The sequence below is a fragment of the Eriocheir sinensis genome, chromosome 26, assembly GCF_024679095.1.
Source record: "Eriocheir sinensis breed Jianghai 21 chromosome 26, ASM2467909v1, whole genome shotgun sequence".
NCBI lineage: Eukaryota > Metazoa > Arthropoda > Malacostraca > Decapoda > Varunidae > Eriocheir > Eriocheir sinensis.
The window spans coordinates 13184803-13205718 of NC_066534.1; the positions used below are offsets into that span (position 1 = coordinate 13184803).

Genomic DNA, 20916 nt, shown 5'->3' on the forward strand with positions numbered 1-20916 from the left:
GTTTTTGAATGAATGAACTTGTGGAGAATCTGGGACACCGATGAAAGGCCGTGTGTGTGTGTGTGTGTGTGTGTGTGTGTGTGTGTGTGTGTGTGTGTGTGTGTGTGTGTGTGTGTGTGTGTGTGTGTGTGTGTGTGTGTGTGTGTAGGAGAGAGCGAGTTTAACGACACGGAAAGAAAATATAAATACGAAAGAGAGGAGGAAAGAAAAAGTTAAATAAAGAAAGGAAGAGAGAAAGAATGAAATAAAGCAAGGCGAACAGAACAGAGACAGAAAGGGAAACAAGAAGAAACAGGAAAAAGGAATGACAAGGAACAAGAGACAAAGCGGGGAGCAAATGGGGGAAGGGAAGGAGCAAGAGAGAGAGACAGAGAAAGACGAGAGAACAAAGAGAAGTCCGATCAAAGAATTCAGAAAATCTTCCACGTGTCTTTTTTTTCCTTTACCTCCTTTTTTAATGTCCTCTGTGCAGCTGCTATCAAAGTGTTGCTGACGTCTGACTTAACGGAGAGGAACGTCTGGGTAGGGGAGAGGCAGAGGGGGAGAGGGAGAGAGAGAGAGACGGAGAGGAGGGGGAGGGGGAGAGTACGAGTAATAGTTCCATCCACTATCTTGTATTAAGGGATTTGCTTCTCACTCAGTCGGATGTTTAGGCTTTAAAAAATGATGGGCAGGAGGAAGAGATGGTGGAGTTTTAGGTGGAAATGGTATACACGAGAAGACAGTGGAAGTGTGAGGTGGAAATGGTGTGTTTATGGTTATGGAGATGGTGGAGTTTGAGGTGGAGATGGAGGAGGGGGACGAGGAGAAGGAAAAGTGAATGGTATGTTCTAAGAGGAGAAAGAAGAGACGGTGGAGGTTCAAATGGAGGAAGAAGAGGAGGGGGAGGAAAAATATGGTGAATAAGAAAAAGAAAGCGGTGGAATAATGAAAAAAAGGAGGAAAAGGAAATAGAGCAGGAGAAGAAAATAAAGTGTTCAGTTGATCAGCCAGTCGGTCAATCAGCTCGTCAATCTGTCTATTAGTCACAGTCGCATCCACTCGATACCAAATACATACCCAATTACTGACTGGGGGAAACTTTTTATATTTCACACACACACACACACACACACACACACACACACACACACACAAACCTTTCAGGAGCTTCGTCGTCAGATTGGTTCTTTGTAAATTTACGAGACAGCGAGTGAGCGAGAGAGGCCCAGCCGACCGTGAGACAGGCAGGTAGGCAGCAGGCAGGCAGGTGTCAATACAGGAAAATGTCAGAGTAGCATAAAAGTAATAATAAACCCTGCAGACGGGCGGCCAAAGGAAGGGTGAGGTGTGAGGGAGGACTGACCTGATCTGGAGAGGTAGGGAGAGCTGGGGTCGTAGCTGGAGGAGGACATCGGAGACATGCCGCTGGAGGGGTGTCCCAGGGAGCCCCCGACACCATTGGAGCCCTGGGGCGGCGGGGAGAGGGAGTCGATGCTCATGGCGCCGGGGGAGGAGGCCCACTCGGCCCTCTCCCCGTCGGAACGCGGCTTTTTGGGCCTCACTTGGTACTCCGAGGGGCCCGATGGGGACACAGGGGGCTCACTCTTGACCAAGACGCCCAGGGGGGAGACAGGGGAACGAGGAATGCCCGAGGGAGACTCGCCCAGCAAAGGGGAACTGGCGACATAGGGAGGACTGGTGGGGGAATGGTCCATCTTGGGGGAGACGAGGGAGTGGATCAGCGAAGAATGGGGTGTAGGTGACCGACCGCCCATAAACCCGCGGCCCCGGTGTGGGGAGTCGCGAGGGAGGTCCATCGTCACGCCCACACCATCACACTCTGCAGGGAGACACAGACACGCACAGGGTCAGTGGGTGAGCACTTGACTTGGCACACACACACACACACACACACACTTAAGAGCAGTAAGTAGCGGGCTTTTTTTTTATTTTCTTTTTTTTTTTACCCCCTTGCACTGTCTTCTCTGCTGTAAACACACACACACACACACAGGAGCAGTAAGTAGCGGGCTTTTTTTTATTTTCTTTTTTTTTACCCCCTTGCACTGTCTTCTCTGCTGTAAACACACACACGCACACATACACACACACACACACATCAAAGTCGACGAGTGAACGCCAAGCTGCTATCTACTTATAATCTTAGGCGGGAAACAAACACACACACTCCTACACAAACACACGCACGAGGTCAGTAAACGAACACTTAACATCCCTATGTGCACTTGCTGATATAATAGTCATAATGATGTTCCTGACCCTACAATGACTCCCACTGGATACGTCAAGTGTGGTTTATATTTGATTTTACTGGTGACTTTGTGAATCCAGGTGAAATTCAGGTATTAAGGTTAATAGAGTAACATTAACACACTCATCATCCTCCTTCTCCTCCTCCTCCTCCTAATCCTCTTCATCATCATTATTACCCTCACAACTGCTATACCAAAACACACACACACAAAAAAAACTGCCATTACTCCTGTTGTTGTTGTTGTTGTTGTTGTCGCTACCACTTCCGCATCACGCCCTTAACCACATGTCACCATTTACTACACACACTTCATCCACCTGCTCCACCCCTTCTTTCCACGGCCTTTCCTTCTTCTTCACCTGCGGCACCCATCACCACCATCAACACCACTGCCGCCATCACCACCTGCCGCTCATTACACGTTCGTCTCATTCGTCTCGGCAATTCTCCTCAAGTCCGCCGCGACCTTTGCTGCCGTCACGAACACAACACGCACGCATTCACGCACGCACGCCCTTCCCTCCGTGCACTGCTGATGTTGCCTTGATTAGCCTCTTTTTTTTCCTATATATAGTCCTAATGGCGGTATTTTGATGGAGTTGTTCTGCACGTTCTCCGCTGGTCAGTGTAGCTCCCTTCTCTTCCCCTCCCTTCCCTTTCCTCCGTTTCTCTTTTTTTTTTTTTTTTTTTTACAGCACAGGAGACAGCACAAGGGCACAAAAAGAGGAAACAATAAAAAAAAGCCCGCTACTCGCTGTTCCTGTAAAGAATCCGAAGAGGTGGCCGAAAGAGCAGTCAATTACGTGAGAATTATTTTTTCATGGTATTGTTGGGATTCAGTAAATTTACGTACCCAACGTTTTAGTGTTTCTCGCAAGACACTGAACACCATCAGGACAAAATCAACTAAACCACAACAACTTACCAACCTAACAGAGGCGCAGGCTTCCCCGCAAGCGCCTCCCAGAGTTACAACGATAATTCTAACAGGCCTGATAGTAAAACCTAATTGTAATCCCAGTAAGAGGGCACTTATCTTAGAAGGGTTTCAAAAGAGGTTGTCTCTCGAAGGCTCGTCCCAGAGGGTCTTGTATTCCTCGAGTCAAAGTATAAAAAAGCACTGCCGGGAGTTAACGTTGGAGCTGCAAGCGCTGAGGTGTTGACTGTTTTTCAGGTGATGAAGGAGTGAACGAAAACCAACCACGTGGGTCTGAAGAGGTATTTTGAATTTCCCTCGCCAGATGGCGTGGCTTTCGATCTTCTCTGTTTCCATCGGTTAAATTATCCTTGCTCTTTAATTATAATTCCGCAAGGGCAACTATTTATTATTTCATGAAAGGAAACACTGAACTATTGTTATTCCTTTCATGGTAAATGTGGTTAGTCTTCAGGCAGTGAATAAGGTGATTCTGTCTCGGTCTGGGAGCCGATGACCGAAGTATTTAAGTACAATCCAAGGCTTATTTGAGCTCAGACGATACTCATAGTTGGCTTGAACTCTCGGCCCGAGACTAATTCCATAAGGTAAATAGTTATTTGTCTAATCCCCTGGCTAACTGAACTAATTCCTAACAGTATACTATTGTACCTATGTCCTCTCCTTCCTGGGTTTTTTTTTTTTTTCACATGTACTTAAGCGTCTGTTCGGTCTTTCTCTGTATTTCAATCTTCTTCTGCACCCTTCTTCTCCTTTTCTTTAAGTTACCGCTCATCTTCCTTCCTCATCTTCCTTTGCCTTCTACTCTCGTCGACGTGGAACTAAAGACATCGCTCAAGCATGCATTCACACATTCACTTACTGACTTACTCTTTCACTCACTCTCATTCACTAACAATCACTCGCCCTCACTCACTCGGTCATTCACTCACCATTATACAAATTCATCCACTCACTCATTCACTCAGCCATTCCCTCCCTCACGCCACCTACTCTGGGCCTTTCTTCACCCTTTTCCGACCGCCTGCCAATCTTACTGTCGACGCCATTAATAACCCCACCAAACCATCGACCAGCCAACCACCACCACCAGACGCTTCCACACCATAACCACCACCACCGATACCACCACCACCACTACCACTCGTCCTCTCATCATTATATTACTCTCTTCTATTTTCTTTTATTTATTTATTTTGACCTACGGATTATGACTTTGCGTTCCCTTAGAGGCGGAAATTTCAATGACTGGCGATGTGCGTTTATTATTTTTGCACACACACACACACACACACACACACACACACACACACACACACACACACACACACACACACACACACACACACACACGTCAGCCACTATTTACATAAGTTTCCGAGGCAAAATGTGGAAAATAAGTCCTCGGGGTGTGATGCGGGCGGCTGACTGATGGGTCTGTCTGTCTGTCTGTCCGTCTGTCTGTCTCGTAACAAAAAACACACACAAACACACCCCCGCCGAGCCCCTGCAACACGCCACGCTAAAAGTTCGCCCTCATTATTTTTTCCACTCTCATGCCACGAGCTCATTATTTTTTACTCGCCTTTGTTAGCCAATTACACCTACTGCTACTGCTACTACTACTACTACTACTACTACTACTACTACAACTACTACTACCACTACTATTACTACTGTTCATCGTCATCCCTCCTTTACACCAAGTCACTACATCATCACTACGCCTTTTTTGCATATTTAAGAGACACACCTAATACACACACACTCCCTCCCTCACTCACTCACGTTCTCTCCCCCTCTCTCACTTTTTACCCCTTCCTTCTTTCCTCCCTCATTTATCTGCCTCTCATCCACCCACCCTCACACCCTCTCTACCTCCCTTTCTTTCTCCCTCTCTCACTTGGTCTCCCTACTTTCTCCCTCCTTTCTCATTCACCCAATTTCATATAGTCTCTCTCTCCCTCCCTTTATTTCTCCCTTTTTCCCTATTCCTCCTTTTTCCCTTCTTTCTTCTCCCCCTCATCGTTCTTCCGTTCATTCACCCACCCTTACACCCTCTTCCCCTCCTTACCTTTCTCTCTCCCTTTCCCTCATTTATCATCCCTCCCTTCCTTCCCTCCCTCATCGTTCTTCCTCTCATCTACCCTCATCCACCCACTCACGTCTCCTGCACCCACACTGAACGCATCATGTCACGTCAGTCAAGAATAGTATTAGCGATTGCTCGTATTGCATTTTTTTTCTTTCACTCGCGAGCTCTTCTTTCCTCCCCTCTCCCGTCCATGCCCTCGGGACGTCCGCGGGTCTGGAGAGGATTGGAAATAGTCGAGTGGAACATGTGTTTAGAAACCTTGCTCCTTGTTCCTCTTTCGGCTTTTTTTTTTTTTTTAAATGCTATTGGTTTTATTTGTTTTATTATTCTTATTTGTTCATGGTCTTTTTTTTTTATTCTGCTTCTTTCTCACGATCACATCCACCTCCTTCTCCTTCTGAAACTTCTCTTTATCAACCTCCTCCTCCTCTTCTTCGTCCTTCTTCTGGTTCTCCTCCTCCTCCTCCTCCTCCTCCTCCTCCTTCTCCTCCTCCTCCCTCGAAAACCACAAGCTGAAGGACAACAAGGAAATGCTTCTTGTGATCGGGTCTCAGGAGTCCTCGATGGGAATAACTCCACAATGACAGGAGTATTGAGTCGCCTCCATGCTCTCCTCAGGCCTCGGGTGGACAGGACAGGACAGCGACACGAGGACACGGCAACGGAAGACGAGGGACACGGGGGAGGAGGCGGAGGAGGAGGAGGAAGTTGGAGGCTGGAGCGTGAGTGTAGGAGTGAAGGTGAAGGCTGAAGGAGAGGAGGAGGTGAGGCCAAGATTAAAAGGAAGGATGGGATTGAGGATCTAAAGAAGGAGGATAAGTGGAGGGAAGAAGACTGGGAGGGAGGGAGGGAACGCCAGTGCGGGTGACGGTAGAGCAAAAGGAGGAAGGGAAGGAACGATGACGGGAGGGAGGGAGGGCTGAGAGGAAGGGAGGGAGGGGAGGGAGGCTATGTGCTTGGAGGAGGTCGATGTCTCCCGCAGGCACGAGGCTACTCATTACCTTGCTATTCCTTCCTCCTTTCAAAGAGCCCAGTTCTGCAGCCCCTCCTCCCCTCCGTCACCTTCCAACCCCTCGCGACCCCCCTCCCCCACCACCTTCCAACCCGTAGACCCTCCCTCTCCCCCTACCAAGTCTTCAGGTGTAGACCCCTCCCCTTTCACCCACTAATAAGCCCTCAGTCCGTCGTTGCAGTCCCTTCCCCCACTAACAGCCCCTTCAATAAGACCCCAATACACTCTTGCAACCCATCAGCCCCCTTCCTTCCGTTACCACCTCTGTCAGCCCCACCATAACCCCTCCACCATAGCCCCGACAGCCCCTCTCATCCACTCCAACCATACCAGACTACCTTTCCTAACTCCATCACCCTCAACACTCATTTTCTCCCTCCTCCTCTTCCCTTCACACTATACTATGTCTTCCTAACGACCTCCACCCTTATCCACCGACTTTTTCGCCTCCTTCATGCGTTCCCATTTCCAAGGCACTGCAGCACGAGCCAGGCAGCCCCTCCACCCACCTCCTACGCTCCCCTTAGCAGCCTTTCCCACCCCTTCCACCCCCTTCCCTTCCTTTGGTTAAGCTGCTCCGGCAATCTGGACCCCCCGCCGACTTTCCAACCTAAAAGACCTGCTTACTTGTGAGTCCCGCGTGCAAGCAACAAGTAGGGAGAGGGTCACGCGGCCACTTCGTCAGGGTGTTCTTTTGCGCTCGCTCTCTCTCTCTCTCTCTCTCTCTCTCTCTCTCTCTCTCTCTCTCTCTCTCTCTCTCTCTCTCTCTCTCTCTCTCTCTCCCACCTGTCTCTTATTATTGTTATTATTATTATTATTATCATTTTTATTATTATTATTATTATTATTATTATTATTATTATTATTATTATTATTATTATTACCTGAGTTCAAATGTCGCAGCACGTGTCGGGCAGTTTAATTAAGTTATTAATTATTCATCTTTTTTTATGTCCTATTTGCTTTTGGTTATATTAGAAAGTCTGTCTGTCTGTCTGTCTGTCTGTCTCTGTCTGTCTGTCTCTGTCTGTCTCTCTCTCTCTTTTTTTTTTTTTTTTTTTTTATTTAAAAATATGCACATTTATAATATTTGCGGCAGAATAAAATCTATATATGCTCCACCACGAGTGTCAGTACAGTTTTATTTATTTTGGGTGTTCATCTCCCGGATGTTAGGCACAGGCCGTGAACATGTTATGTTCCCCATCCAGACTCTTCTTGAAAGGTGCGCTGGTGCTGGCTCACTGCGTCAAGAGCAGCTACGTCCCTGCGGTGTTCAGTCTCTCTCTCTCTCTCTCTCTCTCTCTCTCTCTCTCTCTCTCTCTCTCTCTCTCTCTCTCTCTCTCTCTCTCTCTCTCTCTCTCTCGTCCATCAAAGCCGCCTTGGTTACAAGAAACGACGGAGTGCTTCAGTAATTATGCTCACTGCTTTAATTTCCTTGTTAAACTTAGTGTGTTTTATCTCATTATTTATTCTAACGGGTATGATTTTTTTTTCTCCTATTTTTCCAACTCAGTCACTTCGCTTTACCCTTCATCAATCCTTCCACTTCTTCGATCACCAACACAACGGTCATCAATACTACATACCACCACCACCACAATTATCGATCACCATCCCATTCTATCGTCACCATCATCATCAGCTATCACAATTATCGCCAGTCTACGTCATCGGCATCACCCATCACCATCACCTGTAGCTACCCTCTTAACCTCACCATTCAAATCCTCCACCCCTACTATTACTATCACTATTACTACCCTTCTTATATCCACGCCAACACCACCACTATCCATACCCAATCCTCCACCTTCATCACCCATTTCTCCACCTCCACCTTCACTACATGTCCCCAATACACTATATCACTACATCTCTTTCCACTTCCATCAACAAAAACACCATTACATTATCACACTCCACCTCTAAATCACTACCACTACACTACCACACATCCCCTCAACCCCCTCTCCACTAACACCTACACCACCACATCAACTCCACCCTCACCCCTCCACTAACACCACTACTACATACACACTTCCCTTGTCCAACACCAACACGGACGCTCATTGCAACTCCCCACCGCCCCTTCCCATCCCCTTCCCATCCCCAACGCGTCCCTTCCTCCTCTCTGCAACGGCCTCTCATTCCACCTCCTCGTTTGCTTCTAATGGCTCTTGCGGACTAAAAATACTCGCAGACTCATCAGTTATAAGCCCTGGGACGGAGGGGAGAGGAGAAGGAGGGGAGAGGACATTTGAGGGAAGGGAGGGAAGGGGATGGTCAAGGAGGGGAGGAGAGGGGAAGGGACACTGAAAAGGGTGGTTGGGGGTAGAGAGAGGAGAGGGGACTAGGGTAGGGAAGGTACAGGAGGAGAGAGAGGAGGTGGAGAAGATTGCAGTGAGCAGGATAGGGTTGAAAGGTAGGTAGGTAGGTAGGGAGGATAGAGAGGGGACAAGGGGAGAGGAGGTGAGGGGAGAGGAGAAGCATTTAGCAGGTAGCGTGTCCCCTCGAATGATGAGCAGCAGGTTGAGTCTCAGGTGAGGAGAGGGGAGCGGTACGAGTGCAATCAGACACGTGCGGTCGAGCAGGTGAAGAGGATTGGTTCATGACACGTAAATTTGTTCGTGTCCTTAATATCGCATCTTTCAGCCTTCCTTCCTGATCTTATTCACTCGGTCACAACTTGAGTCCACTTGCCTAACGTTCTGGATACTTTTCTTTTACTTTTATTTATTTATTTATTTTTTTTTTTTTTTTTTTTTGCCGTCTGCTTCGTCATTCTCTCTCCTTCAGCGTGTCTCCCTCCTTCCCTCCCTGCCTCCCTCCTTATACACTTTACATACCTCTCCGTCCCTCCTTCCTACCTTTCTTTCCATTCCTTCCTTCCTTATTCCCTTCTTCTCTTCTCTTCCTCGTCGTTCCCATATACACCTCTTTCTCACCTTCCCTTCATGACCTGCCTCAACCCTCATTTTCTTACCTCCCTTCCTCTTCCCACCTTCCTTTCCATTCCTTCCTTCCTTATTCCCTTCTTCTCTTCTCTTACTCGTCGTTCCCATCTATACCTCTTTCTCACCTTCCCTTCACGACCTGCCTCAACCTTCATTTTCTTACCTACCTTCCTCTTGCCACCCCTTCCTCCATTTCTTTCTTTCACCTTCCCTTCTTTTTTTCTCTTCCTCGACGTTCCCATCTATATCGTTTTCCTCACCCCAACCCTCATTTCCTTCCTGCCTCCCTTATCACACCTCCTTCGTCCCTCTTCATTGCCTCCCTGCCTATCTTCTTTCCCCCGTCTTCACTACCCTGCCTCTTCCCTTCCCTTCCTCCAGACCTGCCTTAACCTTCACCTTCTTCCTACCTTCCTTATCACACCTCCTCCGTCTCTTCCCTGCCTGCCTATCTTCTTTGCACAGCCTTTACCACCCTACCTCTTGCCTTCCTTTTTTCCAGACGTACACCAACTATATCCTCATCCTTCTCCCTGCCTGGTTCCCTGCCCCCTTGCCTCCCCATCGTCTTCTCGCTATCTTTACTACGCTGCCTCTTGCGTTCCCTTTCCTCTGACCTACCCTAACTATCCTCCTCTTCCTCCTCCTCCTCCTCCTCCTTCTCTTCCTCCTCCTCCCTGCCTGCCCCATATACCAAACACATACATATCATTACCTGTTTGTCTATCACTTGTCTAATGTCCCTCCTGTTTATCTTCCTTTTATTCTGACCTGCCCTAACTATCCTCCTCATCCTTCTCCTCCTCACTGTCTGCCCCATATACCAAACACCTACATATCATTACCTGCCTGTCTATCACCTGTCTAATATTCCTCCTGTCTATCTTTTCCACCTTTCAGCAGCACAGTTTTGACCCTAAAAATGCTAATTGCTCCCGGCCCTTTTATTCCCCCATTTCGCGGCAAAATTTCGGACCCAGCGAAGACCCACAATCCCCGACAAATGAAGCATCAGCATAATCGCGGATCATGGCGCCCTTGTTCACACACACACACACACACACACACACACACACACACACACACACACACACACACACACACACACACACGGACTAAAGACGCATTATATTCAGCTTTTTTTTTTTCTTTTTCTCTTCGTTCTTTCTTTTTTTTATAGTTTCCGCGGCAAGAGCGTTTACACTACATGCATTACGGAGTTTCGCATTCATACACGCGTTGAAATATATAAAGGACAACAAAAATAATATAAAAAAAATGCGAACGCAGAAAAAAAATACACGAACCAAAAAAAAACAAAAAACACCACCACCATTTCAAACGCTAAGAAGATGGAACAAGAGAGAGAAAAAATAAAAGAAAAATAAGGGGGAGGAAACATGTCGACGAAGAACTCCGGCTGTGTCAAACCTTTTTTCCTCCTTCATCTTTCTTTTTAGGGAGTGATAATGAGAAGCGGAGAGGCGAGGAACCCTGTTATTGGTGGTGGTGGTGGTGGTGGTGGTGGTGATGGTGGTGGTGGTTGGCGCAGAGAGGGGGAGAGGAAAGTAGAAGAGGGCGTAGTAGTTTTTTTTTTTTTTTAGGGGGAGAAACGAACATAATGGAAAGGAATGATAGGAAAGCAAGCATGTGAGAGAGATAGAGAGCATGATAGATCGGGGGAGGGGAGACAGGAAGATGGAGAGAGGTGAGAGCGAGGGAGGAGGGGAGGCGGGGATAGAGTGGAAGAGGGGGGGAGGAGGAGGGAGAGAGTTGAGAGGAAGGGAGGAGGGGAGGCGGGGAGGAATTGTGACTTATGAAGGGGGTGAAAAAACACAAAAGAAAACAAGGGGAGGGATGATAGAAACTCAGGTGTGTGTGTGTGTGTGTGTGTGTGTGTGTGTGTGTGTGTGTGTGTGTGTGTGTGTGTGTGTGTGTGTGTGTGAACATTTTCTTTATCCTTGACTGGCGAAGAAAAAGGAAAACAATGACACGCGAAAGAAGAAAAGAAGAAAAAGAAGAAAAAGAAGACAGGTGGAGAAAGCGAGGACAGATGAGAGGTGGTGGGAGAGGGAGAACAGTGGTGGGGAGAAAGATGGGTGGGTTGAGAGGGGGGAGAAGAGTGTGGGCAGGTGGGAATGGTAGGGAGAGTAATGGTAGGGGTGGGTGGGGTCGTAGAGAGAGAGCGGCCATTCACCTATCTAACTCCCCCCTCACCCCCTACTCTTGTTCCCGTGACGTCACAAAGAACGGCTACACCAGGGATCGCCGCCCCCCCCCTCTTCTCACTCCCCCCTCCCCCCCGATGCCCAGTCGCCTCAGGGGACGAATAACGCCTCTCCGGACACCCCTGATGGCGCCCTGGGAGGATTTTCTCGGCTACTAGCGAGCAAAATCTTGTCAAGGGTAAGAAAAAAATGGATCGTAAAATATCTCTCATGCGGTGAAGGTACGCGTCAGTGTCAGACAGATCCTTGCACGGCCCCTCACCCTCCTTGGCGTATGCTCTCTCTCTCTCTCTCTCTCTCTCTCTCTCTCTCTCTCTCTCTCTCTCTCTCTCTCTCTCTCTCTCTCTCTCTCTCTCTCTCTCTCTCTCTCTCTCTCTCTCTCTCTCTCACGCACACCCACACGCACACACGCACACACGGTTAAGTAATTCCGAGTCGCAGGTGGAATTGTTGTCTGTACGTGGCTTAGCTTACGTCCATCAGGCAGACACACAAACAAGCAGACAGACACACACAGACATTTTTTTATAGCGGCTGTAGTGACGCGCCGCAGCAGGACGCCGTGCGCCTCGTCGCGTTCGTCGCGTCATGAAGGCAACACTTCAGGCGCGGAAACACCCGTCACGCCGTGGCCGCGGGGAGAGCGCGGACAGCCGCCTCGTCACCTGCCGCGCTGCACGGGGTATTAACAAGCGGTGCTGAGGCCGGTGTTGGGGGGGGGGGGGATGAAGCCACCAACTTTTTTTTACATAATCCGCGCCTCCCCTCCCCCGCCCCTCCCTCCCTCACCCCCCATTTGCTGCCACTTTACCGCCGCGTCCACGTACCCTAAATCCTCTCACGCACACAAAACTTCTGTTCTATTTTTTGTAAATGTGGCTAACTCTGAACAATTTATTCTCGTCACAGTGACTCTTGTGAAGTTTAAAAAAACATATTACAAACAATTTGATGACCTGAATCATCACTATGTTTCCCTTGTTATTTATTTTTCATAAGCTTCCTGCATCCTTAAAATTTTCCTCCCTGTTCCCCTCCAGCACACACACACACACACACACACACACACACACACACACAGTAGTCTGCACGCTCGGCTCGTTACCTAGAGATCCATGATTCGATTCCCCGGCGGATTGGAGACTGATGAGCGGAGCCTCCTTACACCTGTGCCCCTGTCCAGGCAGCAGGGAATGGGCACCGGGTATCAGCCGGGGTTGTGTCTCCCCTCCCGCTGTGGTGGTCTGATATAGCCAAAGACATGTATATAACCCTAGTTGAAAACCCAAGGCCCTCACATCCGGGACACAAGAGCTTGTCGCTCTGTCCAGGAAGATAGATAGACAGACTGGCAGATGTATATTGACCACAACATTCATCTAATATTCGGTTAACAAACAGCGGGGGAGTTACAGGAGCGAGGGGCCCCAGTTCAATAACCGCTGAGGTACAAACTTAAAGGTCACGCCATGGCTGTGAGTACTACGTTGTATAGCGTGTGGCTTCCCCTTTACCTCCACCTTACACCGCCGTACCGGGAGTCGCCGTGTCGGAGGCCCCGCAGCCAGGTGACGCGGGGCGCGGCAAGGCGTGGCACGGGCGTGTGTTGACTGACAGCGTTACGCAACTCCAAAACCAACACACGTACGTCAACAAAACACTTGTCGCCGCGGCCTCGGGCGGCGCGTGCAGCGCGGGCGAGGCTCGACAAACGTTCCTTTTAACCTTGTGTGAATGGGGCGGGGGGAATAACGTGCGGCCTGGGGACACATGAGCAGCGTAGCGACAGCCGCGGCGCTTATTTGCCTTCCTTGGCGGCGGCGGAGGTTTCGTTGGCCGAGACGCGGGGCGGAGGCTGAGTCAATAACAGCCTCCGCCACTCATCTCACGACTTCATGTTTTGACTCGGCTCGTGTTGTTTCATCGCGGCATTTCGCTCGTAAACGCCGCAGGAGTTTTACACTTATTTCGTTTTCTTTTACCGCTTCATCCCTTTGTTCAATTATGTTCGGGCATGTTAGGTGGAGGTACCTATTATTATTATCTATATTATTTCTTATTTCTGATCTTGCACTTTACCTATTTTTTTCCGTTTTAACCCTAGGTTCAATTATGTAAGATCATGTTAGACGTTGGTATCACTTATTGTTAACGCTGCTTTCTAAAATTATTATTGTTATTATTATTATTACCGTTATTAATACTACCTGCATCTTCGCCATCAATGTTCGTGTTTTCCGGGTTCGCCTTTATCCCCGGAGCGCCACAAAGCATTTCCTCCGGCGCTCGCTCGCTCGCGTGGCTCGTCTGCGAGGTCGATCATTCTCTCCGTCTTTTCATCCTCCATTAATTCTCCCTCGCCGCCAATCCACTTCCCGCCAGTTGATCGTTTTCTCTTCACTCCACTTCAGCGGTGATGCTTTTATTTGCAGCTTGCCCTCCCCCCCCCTCTCTCTCTCTCCTCACGATTCTTCAAGTCAATAATATCCGGGATGATTTCATTTTTCTTTACCGTAATTACCGACTGTTTTTCTTTCGTGTGGTTTGTATTGTTCCGCTTCACCAAGGTCTTCTTTTTCAGCCTTCGTCTTTAATCCTTTTTCTTGACCCTCGAGATTTAAATTTACGTTTCCGTCAAGGTTGTTTTTTTTAGGGGGGTCTGTGTGTCTGTTTTCCTTTCCTTCTCCGCTTGTTTTCCTTTCCATTCATCCTTGAGCTCGGTACTTGCTCCGCCTGTGTCATTCGGCTCTCCTTCCTCCCTCCCTCCTACTTTCCCCTCCACATCAAAGGCCTGTCTCAACCCTTCTCCTTTTCCTCCTCCTCCTCCTCTTCGTCCTCCACTCCACATGCATTATTCCTGGGTTCTCTTTCAACCCGTATTCGTCCTTATGTCTTTCCTCCTTTTCCTCCTCCGTTTCACAGGCTCAACCGCTATTCTGTTATTCTACCGTTTCATAACCATCGTCTTCAGGCATGCTAAGAGTACCGTTCTTCTATCTTTCTCTAATTCTCTTTTTATCTCCTGCTTTATTTTACTATCACTCTCATCAATCACTATTCCTTTGATCCTTCTCTGAGGCACCGACAAGCCAGTTTTTCGTCCTTTTCTTAACTTCATAGTGGCTTTCTTTTCCTAATTTTTCGCTTCCAAAAGACGGACTTCGCTCTTGTCTCTTTCCAGTGTTACCTATTTTCGTCTTTTAACTTCTATTCAAAGAGTGAGATCCAGACTTTGCTCACTCCATACTGCTGCGCCTCTTTCTCCCTTCCTCCAATCCACAAAAAGACGCGGTCCTCTCTCCTTCCTTTGGTCTATCCAACACCACACCGGTTCTTCGCCTATCCACCGCTCCAGAGGCACCGTGGTCCTCTTCGCCTTCCTTTGTCTGCCTCTCCCCTTTGTCTCCCCTCACCGCCACCACCGCCGCCGCCGCTCCGTCCTGGCCACGCCGTCCCCGTTCTCAGGGTACGCCGCCGCCGACCCGCTTCTGCTGTCGCTGCCGGAGTTTCCAGACACACGCCCCCCTCCTCCCCGCCAGCCACGGATACCCCAACACCGACGCAGAATCCCTGGAGCCCTTCTTACACCCCACTAGCCTCCCCGGACCGCCCACAACCTCCGGAAAACGCCCCCTCCCCGCTTCCCGACACCCTCACGCCTACGTAAACGCCTCAAGCTCTCCTCCCCACGCCCCACTAGTCTCCCCTCTGTCGTTTCCCCTCCACGCCTCGCCCGCCCGCCCCCGCCCGCCTGCAGCCGCCCACCCTCCCGAAATCGTCCCTTCCGCTCAGCCCCCCAGAACGTACCCTGATGCCGCGCCGCCGGCCCTTTTTCTTTCTTTCAGCGGCCCCCTCCTGCCCCCTCCTTCCCCTAATCTCTCTCTCTCTCTCTCTCTCTCTCTCTCTCTCTCTCTCTCTCTCTCTCTCTCTGTCCATAATTCGTCCTTAATGGTTTTCCTTCATCTTCTAGCGCCTCCGAGCAGCTCTTTTTTTCTTCTTTTAGTCAGAGTACAATTACGATACACTTCCCCTCTTTACCCTCTCCTTCCCATCTCCTCGTCCCTTCTTTATCGCCACCTCCATTTCTCACCTTCCGCCTCCCCCCTCTCCTTCTCCCCCATGACTTCTTTATTACCGCCTTCTTTCCTCGCCTTCCACTTCTCGTTTTCCTTTTTTTCCCTTCTTTTCTATTATTTCTTCGGTTGTTTTCTGCTTCATCGCTGCCACGCCCACTACTGCGTCTTTTTTTTCATCTCATTCCTTTCTTTCATCTCTCTGTTTTTATCGACACTTTATTTTTCTTCTTGCTCTTCTTCCTTCTAATCCATCTTTACAGCCTCCTCCTCTTCCTCCTCTTTCATCTCTTCCTATTTTCAAGCACCATTTTTTCTCTTATTCATCACTCCTTCCTCCTCCTCCTCTTTCTCTTCCCTATTTCCAAGCAACATTTTTTTCTTTCTCTTTCATTCCTCCTCCTCCTCCTCCTCCTCCTCCTCCTCTTTCTTTTCCCTATTTCCATGCAACATTTTTTTTCTTTCTTTTTCATTCCTCTTCCTCCTCCTCCTTCTCTTCATTCTCTTCCCTATTTCCAAGCAACATTTTTTTCTTTCTCCTTCCTCCTCCTCCTCCTCCTCTTCTTTCTCTTCCCTATTTCCAAGCAACACTTTTTTTTCTCCTTCCTCCTCCTCCTCCTCCTCCTCTTTCTCTTCCCTATTTCCAAGCAACATTTTTTTTTTCTCCTTCCTCCTCCTCCTCCTTCCTCCTACTTGACCTGCTTGCTCCTAATTCTCCACACCGGACTTTTTTTTTCAGTGTTTTTATAAGATATTCCAAACGCCACTCCGCACCAATCCCTTCCTTCCCACGTCACCAGATTTTTTTTTTTTTTTTTTTTCGTTCCCAAGATTCCGTTCCTTTTTTTTTTTTTTTTTTTTTTTTAGCTTAAAATCCCCCACAGAACAAACACCCAAGGACAGCCTATCTTCCTCCTTCTCCTCCTCCTCTTCCTCCTCCTCTTCCTCTTGAGTTGATTATATAAAAGGTGTTTTTTTTTTTTTCATCTCGAAGTATAAGATTCGTTTGGGTACATCTGATATTTTTTTTTCTCTCTTTCCTTCACGTTCCGCCTCGTTTGCATTTTCCATTTTTCTTGTGAGATTTTTTGGTGCTGTTGTTGTTCCTGGTGTTGTTTCAGAGATGGTTTTGTCCGTTTTCTTCTTTTTCCTGTTTTTTTTTTTCATGTGGACCAATTATTCTCTCTCTCTCTCTCTCTCTCTCTCTCTCTCTCTCTCTCTCTCTCTCTCTCTCTCTCTCTCTCTCTCTCTCTCTCTCTCTCTCTCTCTCTTCGGTTACGTAAGTTAGAACAGTTTCCTTTATATCGTCTCGTAATATCTCCTCCTCCATCTTCTTTGTGTATTTTCTGCTCTTCCTTTATCTTCCTCCTCCTCCTCCTCCTCCTGCTCCTCTGCTCCCTTACGCTGTTTTTCCCTCACTTGTTCCCTCGTTCGTTCGCCCCTTCCTCCCTCCCTCCCTCCCCTTGTGACAGTTTCAAACGCTTAATTTCATGTTTTTAATCTTATTCATCCCCAGTCCCCCTCCCCCCCTCCTGCGATCAATTACTCAACCCCTCCTCCTCCTCCTCCTCCTCCTCTTCTTCCTCTTCCGCCGCCTCCTCCTCCTCCTCCATGTCACCTTCACCTTTCCTTTACATCTTTATTTTCTTTCCATACCCCCTCCCCAGCCTCCTCCTTTTCTCCCCTTCCCCACTCTTCCTCCTCCCCTCCTTCTCTCCCTTTCCTGTCTCCCTCTTCGTTTCTCCTACCTTCTCCTTTTCTCTCTATCTCTCCACTTATTCCTTCGCTCTCTGTCTCCCTCTTTCTCTCTGTCCTCTGTCCATCTCTTTCCTACCTCCCAGTCCATTCACCTCGTCTTTCTCTCCCCTACCTACCTATCTTCTTCCTTCCCCGTCTCTCTACCTCCTCCACCTCCCCTTTGCTCCATGTTTACCTACCTACCTCCTCCTCCTCCTCCTCCTCCTCCTCTCTTTCCTTATCCCCACATCCATCACGCGTCTTTACGAAAGTTCTTGTTTCTTGGTCATTACCTCATTTGCATACGAGAGAGAGAGAGAGAGAGAGAGAGAGAGAGAGAGAGAAGGGGGAGCGGAGGGCTTTACTTTTTTCTCTTTCTAACTTAAAATAACATTCCTAAAACAATCCTTCATTCCAAACACCTACAAATCATACTAATTACTCTTGACTATCTATTCATATTCATTGAAATCGTGTACACTTCATATTTTATCACCACACACACACACACACACACACACACACACACACACACACACACACACACACACACACACACAAACGAAATCAAAGGCCACTAAAACACTCTTCTTACACAAACTCTCCCTTTCAATCCGCAGCCTCCTGGTGGTAGTAACCTTCCAATCATCCCCAGGTAGCCCCTCTAATGGACAGGTAGGCTCTTCTCAATAGACAGGTAGCTCCCCTATTTGACAGACAAACTCGTCCACATTCAATTGTTAGCAGGTAATATAACTCACCTGTCCTCCCTCTACGGATACGATTCTATAGCGTCTGTTTCCTCACCTGAGTTTCCCTTTCTTCCTACCTTTCCTTACTTTCACTCTCACTCACTCACTCACTCACTCACGCAGTCGCTCTCTCCCTCCCTGTTCACACTCCCCCCGTCCTTTCTTCTCCCTCTTTATATATACTCTTTTTTTTCAATTTTTCTCCATTTTCTCTCATATTTCTCTTTCCTCTCTTGTTCTCTCTGCTTCCTTCCACTCACTCACTTTCTTCTCCCATTCTTCTTTCCCTCCTGTTTATCTTCACTTCCTTCCACTCACTCACACACTTCTCATATTTCTCCTCTCCTATTTTTTTCCTCTCTCCTTTTCCTTCTTTTGTCTCCTTTTTTATCCCTCTTCCATTCCCCTCTTCTCTTATTTCTCCATTTCATCTTCCCTTTCCTCCCTTCCCAACCATCCCACTCCCTCTCTCCCTCTCCCTCCCTAGGCCAGCGTAACCCATCTCCCAATAGCCTTATCCTTCCCCCCTCTTCTCCTCGCCACGCCCATTCCTACGTCGATTACTCAGCGCCACGCCCTTCGCCGCCACGCCCATTCTTCTCTTCTACTCCCAGAGCCGCCGCCCACGCCACCTTCACTATATCCTTGACGTCATTCTCTGCCCTCCTCTGCTGTCTGTCTGTCCTTCAATTCTCCTCAGCGATCAATGTACATACTCCATTAGGGATTTTTCTTAAAGAGCTGACAGTGAACGACGCAGTCTTGTATCTTCTGCTTCTTGTTCTTGTTCTTTTTCTTGTTCTTCATTCCTTCTTCTTCTTCTTCTGATTCTCCTATCGCTCGCTCTTTCTGTTTTTCCTTCTTTCTTTCTTCTCTCCCTTTTCGTTCTCCTCCTTTCTGCAAGTTCTCATTTTTTTCGTTTCCTTCTCTCTCCTTTTCTACTTTCTCTTCCGCCGTTTCCTTCTCTTCCTCCTTCTACTGCTCTTGTTTTTCTTCCTCCCCTTCTTTTTCAGACCTTACTCCTCCTCTTCCTCATTCCCCTGTTGTTGTTGTTATTGTTGTTGTTGTGGTGGTGGTGGTGGTTGCTCTCCTCACCACCACTTCCTTCTTCTTCTTCTTCTCCTTTTTCTTCTTCCTCTTCCTCCTCCTCCTCCTCTCAATGCACCCTCCCCTCATTGCGTCACACCATTAATATTAACGCGGCGGGGGGCGTCAAAGACCTCTCATCACCTTTCCCATCAACGTTAATTAACAAAAAACACCTCAACTACATCCCCCTCCCCCTCTACTCCCCCCCCACCATCACCACCACCACCACCACAACGACTACAGCCATCACCACCCTCACTATTACATCAACCATCACCACCACCACCACAATCACTACTATTTTCTTCTACTCATCATTCACTCACTTCTCATATTTCTCCTTTGCTATCTTTTTTTCCTTTTCCTCCACTTAACTTTTATATCTCCTTTTTTCTCCTTTCCTTTTATTTCCTATCCCTCCACTTACTCACTTCTCATATTTCTCCATTTTCTCTTTATCATCTTATTTTCCCTTCCCTTCCCAAACACTCCCTCTCCCCCCCACCCACCCCACCACCGCCACCACCACCCTTACAATTATATCAACCACCACCACCACCAGCGAGAGGGTCCTTTAGCGTTCCAGCACCAACACGAGAAGGAATTAAGCTGTTTGAATACTAATACGCGTATGGTAATTGAAGTAGGTGGAGGGGGGTACGTACACACACACGCACACACACACACACACAGTACAGGTATGAATGGCCCTTCCTTCCCTCCCTCCGCCTTGTCCCTTCACCTGACCCCACATCGTTGCAGTACAGTATATTCAATTCGCACAGGTGTTTCTCCGTCTCTCTCTCTCTCTCTCTCTCTCTCTCTCTCTCTCTCTCTCTCTCTCTCTCTCTCTCTCTCTCTCTCTCTCTCTGTTATATAAAAATCTGTCCCCCTCCTTCTTTCCTTTTCATCGCTTCCTTATCATATTCTCCCAATAAAGGAAAAGGATGTAACTGCCAGAGTGCGAGAAAGAAGAGGGGAGGGGAAAGAGGGGAGGAAGGGAGGCAGAGGAGGGAAACGGAAGGTGAGAGAAAGGGAGAGCATAAAAAAATGATGGGAGGGTCCTATTGCACCGTTTCTCTCTCCGCTCCCCTCCCTCCCCTATCCTACCTTCATGCTGCAATCTCTTCTTCCTCTCATACTTCCTATTTCATACTTTCTTTCCCTCTACATCCGTCATATCTATTCTTACTTTCTCTCAGTTCTCCATCTACATTCCTCCCTCTATATTCCCTTTCTGTACTCTGTGTGTCGCTTTTGCTTCCCTTACCCTTTCCCTTCCATTCTCTCTCTCCCTTCCATCGTGTATATCCATTTATCCCTTCCATCATTCCTTTGTGCTCTCCCTTTCTCTACTGTGTCTGTCCGTTTGCTTCCCTCCTCTCCTGCCCTTTTCATACTTTCTTTCCCTCTACATCTGTCATATCTATTCTTTTCTTCAGTTCTCGATTTCTTTCCTCTCTCCTGTGTTTCTACTTTTTCGCTCCCACCCTTTCTCCCTCCCTCCTTTCCCTTCTTCTTTTATATCCATTTCAATCTTCTATCCTTTCCTACACGATCTTCCCTTTATCTACCTACCTCTCCCTTCCTCTGTTTCATCCTTTCCCTTTCTCTCCCTTTCTTCTTCATTCTTTTATATCGTCTTCATCTTTCCATTCCTTCTTACATGTTAATTCATCCCCCTTCTTCAAGCTATCTCTTCCTTCCTTCCCGCCTCTGTCCCATCCCTTCCCGACATCTTTTCTTGCTCGTTCTCTCTCTCTCTCTCTCTCTCTC

At 48.1% G+C, this 20916-nt stretch overlaps 1 protein-coding gene across 1 annotated transcript in view; it reads right to left on the reverse strand.

Annotated features, from left to right (window-relative positions):
• Positions 1-1236: 1236 nt before the first annotated feature.
• The window catches only part of LOC127003781 (uncharacterized), a 74578-nt gene continuing 54898 nt past the window's right edge, over positions 1237-20916 (reverse strand). The window contains exon 2 of the mRNA XM_050870808.1: positions 1237-1822. Within this exon, the coding sequence (XP_050726765.1) occupies positions 1269-1799 (531 nt within the window). The 5' untranslated portion in view covers positions 1800-1822 and the 3' untranslated portion in view covers positions 1237-1268. The remainder of the gene's footprint in view (positions 1823-20916) is intronic.